Source organism: Hypomesus transpacificus, chromosome 17 (genome assembly GCF_021917145.1).
Source record: "Hypomesus transpacificus isolate Combined female chromosome 17, fHypTra1, whole genome shotgun sequence".
Taxonomy (NCBI): domain Eukaryota; kingdom Metazoa; phylum Chordata; class Actinopteri; order Osmeriformes; family Osmeridae; genus Hypomesus; species Hypomesus transpacificus.
Window position 1 is genome coordinate 6,288,228 of NC_061076.1, and position 11,061 is coordinate 6,299,288.

The 11,061-nt window shown below is 48.8% G+C and overlaps 1 protein-coding gene across 1 annotated transcript in view; it reads right to left on the reverse strand.

Moving 5' to 3' along the window:
• Nucleotides 1–5,049: 5,049 nt before the first annotated feature.
• The window catches only part of adgrl1a (adhesion G protein-coupled receptor L1a), a 75,717-nt gene continuing 69,705 nt past the window's right edge, over nt 5,050–11,061 (reverse strand). The window contains exons 13-16 of the mRNA XM_047038198.1: nt 10,174–10,270; nt 7,790–7,912; nt 6,299–6,316; nt 5,050–6,198 (exon numbers count right to left, since the gene is read on the reverse strand). Coding sequence (XP_046894154.1) covers nt 5,294–6,198; nt 6,299–6,316; nt 7,790–7,912; nt 10,174–10,270 — 1,143 coding nt within the window. The 3' untranslated portion in view covers nt 5,050–5,293. The remainder of the gene's footprint in view (nt 6,199–6,298; nt 6,317–7,789; nt 7,913–10,173; nt 10,271–11,061) is intronic.

Sequence of the window (11,061 nt, forward strand, 5' to 3'; positions counted from 1 at the left end):
TGATCACAGATCATCTGTACGTATGTCCAATACTGTCCGGCTGGCCAGGTATGAGCTGGTATGAGCTGGTATGACCTGTCACAGCCCATCCTGACCTGCTGCCCAGCTATCCCTGTGCGCTCCTCCTCCCCCCCCCCCCCCCCCCACATGCATCCTGTCGACTGATGACATCATGCCAGCCACTAGGGCCCAGGCCATGACGGGGCATTATTGGGCTGTGGCTTTCCAGGGGAGCTTCCTCCAGCCATCAGGGTCCTAATGTCCGCCCGCATGCAGACACGGATAAGCCCTTCTCCAGTAGACAGTGGGGCTGACCCCCAGGGATATGCAGAAATAGAAAAGCATGCCTACAGAAATGAACAGGTCAGTCCGCTCCTATGGTGTGTGGATGGACACGCAAACGTCAAATCCCTTATGATATCTACCTCCACGTCACTGTACACTGTAGATAAAACCGACCTAACCTGGCTGGAAATGTGTGTTGAGTGTATGCGTACGCGTGTATTTTGGTTTTGGACCAGGGGTTCCGTGTGTAGTGCGGGACTCACGGTCTCACTGTTTGGAGCACCCTGAATACCCAAGAACCCCCTTTGAACTGGTCCGACCCTGTGTATCAAAAATGGCCGCCGGTTGGAGCCATTACTCAACACAAACAGAAACAGCACAATCCTCGTCACTGGGTTAATGTCATACTCCTAGGTACTCTTAAACTATGATATAGGTACTGTATATAGTCATGTGGACACATAACAAGAGACCAATAACAAAATAGTACTACTTTATCATTGTTTACATTTCAGTTTTAAAAATCTCTATAGGAAAGTCCTGCTGCTGCGCACTCTAAAAATCTCCCCTGTCTAGTTCATGTGGCAGTTGATTCCTTCTGACAAGAGCTGAAGCGAAATCAAACATGGCAGGAGATAAAGATTAGAGCCTTTTCCACCCAAACAGACCTCCATTTTTCCTGATGCAGAAGTGACTTTAAGGGGGTTGTGGAGTTCATCTTCGGTTCCTGCTTAATCAATGTGAATTGTAATCTGATAACCTCCAGTCCCCTGATGGGCTACAGTAAGGCCTCTGAAACAAAACAGCACATCCTGCTTACTCTCCTGTACTACTGTGGATATGCTGCGGGATAGCCGGTGCAGAGCTAGGCCGGGCTAGGCTGGACTAGGGCACCACTCTTGCCCCACTCTGGGCCCCTGCAGGCCAGTCCCCTGGGTCCTACTGACCCACTGCCCCCACCCCTCGACCAGGCTGGGACGACACCACCATGTTTTCTCACTGAGCAGGGGGGTCATGTGACAAGTGTGTGAGAGATGTGCCGTCTGTGTGAGAGGGGGTCACCAGCAGGTCAGCTGATTGTCAGCTTTCAGGGATCTCTGCTGTCTAATGACAGAGCAGGCTGCGAGATGGAGTCTCTCTGGAATGTTCCACAGCTACCGACACACTGTCTGAGGGGTTTACACCACAGTTCACCCTCTCAGAGGAAGTGTGAGTGTATGTCTGAAAGAACGAGAGAGAGAAATTAGATGACAGAGAGAGATAGAGACAGTGAGACAGAGAGAGAGAGATACAGAAAGAATTAGAGAGCGCTGGGAGGTTGTCTATGATTACTCTCAGTGTTATTATCCTAATCAAGGTTGAAGACACTTTTAGATGTTCTGAAGATCCCGTTGTGCAGCCACACAATGATGTATACTGTATAATCACTATCATTACCACAATACAGTGCTATGCAGCTTATTGAGATATCAATCTGGTGTAAACAAAGCTTTTGACAAACAAATTAACGGCAAAACAAAACTCTAGGAGAAATATGCCATGCTCTTGGTGCCTATTGAGAACATTATTAAATCTGAAAGAGCAGGAGGAGGAGAGCGAAAGGGAGAGAGAACTTCGTATTAGGACACAGTCTGCGCTGTACCTAGAGCTCAAACAATCGGCACATGACGTCAAAACAAAGTGAGAAGGAAGATGAAGCTAGTCGTGAAGAAGGGGATAGGACATCGATGCTACAGTACCACCCTGTACTGTTTTATCCTCACCCCCCCCTCCCCCTACCTAATCCTTCAGATAGAAATACATTCAGTTGTCCCTACTTGACCGGTCAATGCTGTCGTACCCGCCACAATGACGACAACTGTGACCTTTCTCGTTTCACAGTTGGAACGGGACTCTTGGCGAAGACGCAGACGGCGCGACCCCCCCAAGGCCCGCGTCCTGTGCACACTACCAAGCTAGTCCAATGTTCAGTGGTCTTCAGCAGTATTGCACGCATGTCCCACGTGGCAGGGATTTGGGATAAGTACAGCCTCTTATCTGAGTCTACAGTTAGCGCACACTGATGTTAAGAGAGATACTCCAGCGTGAGTGAACGGATGATCGAATACCCTGATAAACACCTCCCCCCCCCCTCTGTCTCTCATCCCCCCCCTCTGCCTCTCATCCCATGAGCCACACATTTACAGCAGGCTATCCTTTCTTTGCACAGAAGAAGTAGGACACACACACCCACACCCACAACCCAGCAGAATGTCACACTGAGGTGGATGTTGGAAAATCAATCAAGCAGCATTAACATGATTTACTTCCTGCCTCCGCCCTCCTCTCAGCTCCGCAACGCTACCTACTGGGAGGTGCTTGTGGAAAAATAAATCAAGTATGAATACATGAATATACAAATTAACATTCCACGTTGATAAATAAACAGAGATAAATAAATCACCCAGAAAGATCTATAAATAATAGGAGTGAAGGCAAACGCTCAGCTTTTTGAAAGTCAGGACAGACGTTTGGGGAAGAATCCTCATGAACACCTCTTAGCTGACAGCTAATCTCCAACGCTTGCATTTGGTGGCACATTGTACAGTAACACGTCTCGACTCCTGTCATGCTGAACGCAAGGCTACTCTCTATGTTCTGCAGTCACATGTCCACCACAGTATGTCTGTCAATCACATTGTGTCTGAACACCATGGAAACAGTGGCTGGAGCTGCTGCTGCCATGTCTCCGAAAATGAAAGATAAGAAAGGCTTTCTCATAGATATACATGTACTACCCCTTTATCAGATCTACCTTCAATTGGACCGACAAAACAGCTAGACGTACACAGACACGCACGCCACTCACTCACTCACTCACTCACTCACTCACTCACTCACGTACTGCATATTCACTGGAACACAAACAATCGGGGGTTCGCACACGCTGCGTCCACTCGCACACACTCGTTCTCCCACATACAGGGCATGAATTGTCACGAGGCTTTGAAATAATGCCGAAACTATCTCTTCGAAACAGCAAAATGCAAGACTTTTTGATAGAAAGAAGGTCTATAGTACATGCTAAAAGCCCACCATATTTAAAAGGATGTCATCTAGTTATATCTATGATATTTTCCAAACAATACATAAAACCGATATTACTTTATGGCTGCTGTCCTTCGACCACCATGCATGGCTGTGACCATGTGGCACAGTCTGACATTTGATGACATCTAGCCCCCTTCCCCCACTGAGCACGTCATGTACGGGAATGTCAAAGGTCAAACAGTAACAACATGTTATGGATTATATTACATCAAAATTGTGCCAGGATTTTTTTTTTCCTCCATCTTTTTCAGCTGTATTCAAAATCCACCACCCATCGTTCTCTTTCTCTCTCTCTCTCCCTTTTTCATTCTGTTTCTTCGGAATTATTATTATTTATTTTTTTACTGAATAGCACAGCATTAGGGGCATAAAGGGTGAGAGAGTGAGAAAGAAAAGAAAAAAAAAACAGGGAGAGAGATAGTGTATCATTCAGGTCACAATTTGGTCAACTCCAAAACATTTTTATTTTTTTCTTTTGTCATTTTGTTGCAGTACAAGAAGTCAGTTTTCATAGTATTTGTTACTTTTTTGTTGCTTTTGTTCATCTGGTTCTCTATTTACACACTAGAAGTAGAGTAGGTACTTTCATTTTTGTGTGGGTCCTATGTACAGAGTTAGACTTAAGGAGCAGCTGGAGCCGTCGTGACATTTAGAGTCTGTTTGTCACGGCCGCTTACAGGAGACTCAGGCGTTCACGTCCAGCAGAGAGCAATGTAGCAGAACGGGGGGGGGGGGGGGGCATCCAGCTAGTTCATTCTAAACCTCCGAAACAATGCAAACACAACAGTCACTGAAGGTAGAGGCTCTCTTCTGGAGTCAGCGAGGCAGTCTTTCACTTTTCAAAAGCCCGGAGAAAAAGAACGTAGAAAGAAGTCCCCGCTCCGATGGTCGGCGTTGTGGCGGCGTTGTCGCCTTTGAGCTCACCTCTCTTGCTCAGTCCTCCCTTCACCCCCAATAGGCTGACAGGAGCCTCTAATGGTGGTGCAAACCAGAGAATCAATCCCTCCACTCAGTCTCTCCTTCGGTTCTGTACATCGTCGTGGCTTCACAGCAGGATCGAAAGGCAACTACTCTCAGGCAGCCAGTGGAACTCCTGTGGCTTCCACCGCCTGGTCGACTACAACTGTTGTTCCTGCTCCTTTTTATACTTGGATGGAGTTTTGTGTTCACTTTCTGATGTTCAGAGACAAGCACTTCTGTGAGTGAATGTGTGTATGTGTGTGTGTGTGTGTGTGTGTGTGTGCGTGAGAATGATCCAGTTTCTGTTCTGGCAACAAAAAACTGAGTTATTTTTGGCAACACACTGAAGAGTTTTCAGAGAGATTTTTTTTTTCTATGGTATAATGGCGCACTAGATTCTCTGTCTCCATAACTAACTACTCCGATCAAATGAAGGCCAAACAATTGGAGGGATTGAAGATGAGTGAGAAAGACAGGAACTAGAAATTGAAAACAATCTCCCCAGACGAATGCCTGAAGAAACTCTGAGAAATGAAATATAAAGTATTTCAATGTTAGAAAGCATAGGAACATTTGTACTGTATGTCTGATACAGGGGTGGGTACATTCAGAGTGCTGGACTGGCGTCGACACACCAAGGAATGGAGGAATGGAGAAAGACTGTGGGGGGGGGGGGGGGGAGAGGGAGAGAGCGGGTTCTGGAGAAAAACACCCAGGCATCGTTCTTCTCCGAGAGGTGCGTTTAGGGTCATGGACGAGACCGTTGCCGTGGAGACAGCTCGAACTCCCCCTGACGGTAGACTTTGTCCGCTCATCCGTCCCGATAAATACAAAGAAAGAGAAATAAAGGCAACCGAACAAGCAGGAAGTGGAGAGGAGCGAGTGGGAGGCGGCCACGGCCGTCCTCCTAATTGCGTCATCTGCTGCCCTGCCTCTGTCCCCACCCTCCTGGTTCCAGTCACAGGCTGGTGACCAGCTGCATTTGTCCATCTCCCTCGGCGTGGGAGGGGTCCTGGCCCTGCGGCCCGTCCCCGCTGGGCCTCCTGGGCGAGGCCTGGTAGAAGGTCTGCATGGGGGCCCCTCTGGTGCCCAGGGCGGGCCGGCCCGAGCTGTAGTAGAGCTCCTCTGGGGGCTGTGCGGAGCGCGGCACCACCTCCAGGGGCTCCGGGCTGCTGTCAGGGTAGGGCGAGTCTCGCAGGTTGGTGATGCTCGTGTACAGGGAGTCCCGGGCCGGGGAGTCGGGTGGCCCTTCGTCCCCCTGTGCCCCCCCGGCGCTGTGGCCGCTGTGGCCGAGGCTCTCGGTGAGGTCGGCCGTGTAGCTCTCAGACTCCTCCGGGTCGCTCTGGTAGAGGACGGACTGCGCGCGCTGGAGCAGCAGGGGCTCCTCCAAGGCCTTGTACAGCAGCTCCACGTCCTGCGGCGTGCGCTGGCGCCCCTCTCTGGACAGGAAGTCCTGGTCTTCGTCCAGGGTCAGCGAAGGCTCGGGCCCGGCTACGCCCGCGCCCCGTCCCACGCCGCCGTGGGGACGCCCCCTCGCCAGGCTGCCACAACCCCGGTCACCGCCGCCGGCCCCGCCTCCTCGCAGATTGTTGTGCACCAGCTCAGAGATGATCATCTTCTCGAAAGCCGCGGCGTCCGACAGGTTGCGTCGAATGCCGCCCCCGCCCAGCGTCTCCGAGCCTCGGGGGTTGAGCAGGGGAGGGGGGCTGTCGGCTCCGCCCACGCCGCCGCCCAGGAAGTCACAGCTGCCCCCGGGCCCGCCCCCAGGACCCACACTGCGCAGGGAGTAGCTGTTGTTGAAGTTGCCGTTGAGGGGAAGGGTCTCCATACCACAGGGGTCTCTGGCCTTGGACAGGTTGCTCTCTGGACAAACACACGTGCACACACCTGGGTTAGGCATCACTGTAGGAACGACATACAGTAAGGTTGTGGAGGATAAAGTGGATTTAACGGTTATTCATACTTGGCTCACGAAAGGTTCCTGAAGGTCCATGAAGAAGCCACATGGAGGGAAGAGAAAACAGTGAGATGTCCAAATCTCCTCAACATATAGATTACTATAGGATATAGTATAATAATAATAATAATAATTATTATTATTATTATAGGATATAGTATGCTTCTTAAGTACAGTAATCTGAATAGTACATTATAATAAATTGACCAATTGTATTTCTGACCATACAATCATTTGTGTTGCTGAGAGAAACATTTACCTTCAAGAATATTTGACACAAACAAATGTGACACGTTCATGCGTTCATGTGTTTGAGTAAATGGACTCTGTGGTATGCAGGCGCACACCTGTAACCTGTATCTTTGACATACAATCTCACCCCTTTTACACCTTCGCTACTGAATATGCTCCATACTTATTGCCGTCTGCAAGCTTGGCAGGGAGACATCCATAATTCATACTCCCAACTCGTAAAGAAGCAGTTATGTTTATTTTACGACTCGCCTTCCACACCGAAGATGTTGTGATTTTCTTCGCAGATTGCCGTCACTAACCAACCGAAGCACGTGGCACGGCGTCCAACATGAAGCGCACGTGGGTTTAAATTTTAATGCGTGGCATCATTTTGATCAACGCTCTCCTCGGTGATGGGCGGGGTAATTAAGCATTCTAATGAAGTACTTTTCTTACTTCCTCTACAGAAGCAGTCTAAAAATGGCCCCGCTCGGCTGCGGAGCTCCGCTCGCAGCCGTCAGGATTGACGAATTGTGCCGAGAGGGTTTCAAATATTAAACAGACGCGCTGTCTTCAAATGTCAGCCTCCCGACACCAGCGCAGTTACTCTCCACTCCACCCTCGACGGGGAACCTTCTCGGGCGTGGCGCACACCACACACACAAACCATACACACACACACATATACACTAAAAACACACACACACACTTCTCTCTACCTTTACATTTGACCCGGCACGTAAACTTCTACACCTATATCCATCAGAGACAGGCCTTTCAGGAGCCGCTGCCAGGAGCAGGTCTCTGGACAAAGGGACCATCTCCTGCGGCTCTCTGCCCATTACCAGTTGGAGTGAGTGATATACACAGAGGGGATCGCCTCAAAAAGCTGTTCTCAAGACTTTTGGCAGTCACAGATGAAGCTTAACTTCTAATCAATTTGTGGATGTTCATATCAACAAGGCAGGATTAGAGACCTGGCCAGATGGCTCAGTCAGCCCAATCAGCCTGACACTCACTCGCCCTGGCAGGGGAACAAACACACTCTCACACCGAGAACATACACTGACAGTGAGGTAGAGACCGTGCACAAATGTGCTCTCTCTTTTCTCTTTTCTCTCTCTCTCTCTCTCTATCTCTCTCTCTCCCCCCCCCCCCCCCCCCCCTCTCTCTCCCCCCCCCCCCCCCCCCCTCTCTCTCTCTCTCTCTCTCTCTCTCTCTCTCTCTCTCCCTCTCTCTCTCAGGGAGCATAGAGGGACGTACCAGTAGAGTTGAAGACCCCTGGAGAGGGAGGGGTGAAGCTCTCTGCCAGCAGGGTGTTGTACGGAGAAGTGCCGGTACGCGTCTGCAGAACTGGGTTGGTGAGGAGATGATTTCCCATGGTGGCTAGGAGAGTAAGTACAAAATCATGGACCATAAATATATAAATACCACACTATAAAATATCATCATTTAAACATGACTTCAAATTAAAAATTAGGAAAGAATATAAAAAATCTAGGATTATTGGAGACTGTGCAAAAAATAGCACTAAAAGCGGCACTCCATTTAGATGGATCTAGTTTCATTTATAGCTGTTTTTTATTTGTATTCAAATGGGCTTGTTTTTTTTTTTGCTAATGTTTTATGGAAAAATAAATTTCACAGTTTTCTTCAAAAGGTTGATGTGTTATGATTGTAACCTTTGAGTAAAAATAAAATTGTGGTAAAAATGTGTTGTTTGGAGTATTGCCATTCAGTTTATTTATTTATATATATATATATACTTATACAGTATCTTTCGCATTTTACATTGTAGTCATAGAAAGGAATAGTAATGCATCCCATTATGCAGTCTGAGAGTGCAGCCATTGAAACACAATTCATTTCACAGTGAAATGCGAATGCCACCGGTAGACAAATATAATTCAAAGAAATGGCACATGGAGAATGTTCTAGAATGCCCATGTATGGTAGGAGCCTGAGGCAGTCAAACAGAAATGCCATGAAATTAGAAATAGGACAGCATGACGGAGACTGGTCTGAGGCGAAATGCAACCTTCAGGTCTCACTCCTCGCATTCATCAGAAAGAGGAGAGAGAGAGGGAGACGGATGGAAAGAGAAAGAGAGAGAGGGTGGAGAGGAGAGAGAGAGAATATTTGAGGAAAGCACCCCCACACACTTATGCAAACATGCACACAGCACACACCAACACTAATTCTCATCCATCCATTATCCACTATCTCACTGACTGCGTCATATTCTCTTTCTTTGTATTTTCTTTCTTCCTTTCAATTTCCCCTCACTCAGAAATTTATCTTTGCACAACACCGAAAGACTCAGTTGGCTATTCAAAAACACCTCACTGGAACATCCTTAGGAGAATATAGTGAAAAACAAGTAGTTAGTGCAGGTAGAAACTAGGACATGGAGAGGTGGGGGGAGTGTGTGTGTGTGTCAGTGAGTGCGTGTGTTTGTGTTTGGGTGCGTGTGGCTGTGAGTGCGTTTATTTCTGTTTGGGTGCGTGTGTCTGTGAGTGCATGTGTCTGTGTGCGTGTGTCTGTGTCTGGGTGCGTGTGTCTGGGTGCGTGTGTCTGTGTGCGTGTGTCTGTGTGCGTGTCTGTGAGTGCGTGTGTCTGTGCGTGTAGCACCAGCGTCGCGTCTCCTGGACACAGCCCCACAGTCAGGAGAGAAGCTGCTTCACAAGAAGGGAAGAGGGACAATCAGGAAGACAAGAGATGCCCGCGATAAGGACCACGTCATTCCAACCAGATCCTTCCCCTTTAACGACGGCGTCATGATTGCGTCTCTCTCTCTCCCCTCTCTTTTTGTCTCGCTCTCTGTGCCCCTCGAACACAATTGCTGCCTCCCTTTTCTTCTGAAGGCAAACTTTTCCCCCCGGTGACAAGACACGGAAAGCGTCGCGCCACTTCTGTTGGCTGGTGCACCGCCGTGCCATTCCCCTCTCTCGCTCCACGACGGCATCAGGGGCACGAAAGCTCCGCCCTCAGTCTCCCCACCCCGCCACCCTCTGTCTCCTCAACCGCCCCCCCAACCCCTCTCCTCCTGTCACTCTCTTCAATTAGAGTAATTACCCCCTGCTCGCTCCCACGCTAATCAGTTCATTAAAAACAAAATGGATGAAATTTGCATAAAGAGTGATGGTTGATTTAGCAACTGCCTCTTTGTCATCATCAACGCACGCCCCCCCCCCCCCCCCCCCCCCCCCGCCACCCCTTCCCCTTCTCACCACTCCCCGTGAAACCCGACCTCGGTTATGATTTTGGTCCCCATGACAATAGGGTGCCGAGGCGATGCCACTGCAGCTCATGGGGGCTGTGAAACTCATCTCTGACTGAATTAGTGCGGCTTCACAGGGGCGTGTCCCCGAGAGCCTACTGTGTCTGCGCGTGCGTGCAAGAAAGACAGAGACAGACAGAGAGAGAGAGAGAGACAGAGAGAGAGAAAGATAGGGGGGGGGGGCGAGAGAGAGAGAAAGAGAGTCTACGTTTACGTGTGTGTTTGTGTCTGTGTGTGCGGGTGAACGTGCGCGAGAGAGATAGAGAGTCTGCGTGCGTGTGGATCTCCGTGTGTGTGTGACGCGCCGCGCGCACGTTATGTGATTGGAGATTGTCAGCCGGGGGCGGAGGGTGAGGAGGGGGCTCACCGCGGTTGAGTGTCGGGGTGCTGTTGATGTCTCCCGCCATGAAGGAAGATTCCGTCTGCTTCCGAACCGTGTCGTTCCACATCCTGCGGATGCGACTCTGGAGGAGGATCGAGAGCACAGTCAGAGGCAGGAGGCAGAGAAACAGACAGACAGACAGCAGGTAAATATAGCAACAAGCAGACAGGAGACAGTCAGTCAGCGGGGTGAGGCAATTCAACACTGAGAGACTCGCATGAATCTACTGAAATAAAGAGATTAACACACAAACACAAGGAGAGAGGTTCGAAGTAAACAAACTCCCTCACAAACAAATCACCGGAGCAAACATAATAAGACTGGGACGTGAGTAACAAGAAGCTGATCCAATTGTTAGATGCAGCCTCTGATTACACGTGTACAGTGATGAGTACCCTGTTAGGAGATTATGTAAAGTACAGATGTATACTGTGGAAAATGTGTGTGAAGCACATCGTCAGAGAGAGAGAGAGAGATAGAGAGAGAGAGAGAGAGAGAGAGAGAGAGAGAGAGAGAGAGATGTTCTCTTTTCTCCTTTGTCCCTCTGTGTACATTTACATTTACATTTACATTTATTCATTTAGCAGACGCTTTTGTCCAAAGCGACTTCCAAGAGAGAGCTTCACAAAGTGCATAGGTCACTGATAATAACAACAAGATAGCCCCACAGCATTGCGGGTAGTCAAAAACAAGAAGTACATATTGTGGACAACCAAAAAATAGTGCTAAAGGGAAGAAACCATAAGAGCATGTAGTTAAACAAGTTAAAATTACACAACATTGATCTCTAAGTGCAGGTGTACCTGTAGGAAAGCAATAAAAATAGGATTAACTAAAAAATAGGATTAACTAAAAGTACATGTAGTCAACATG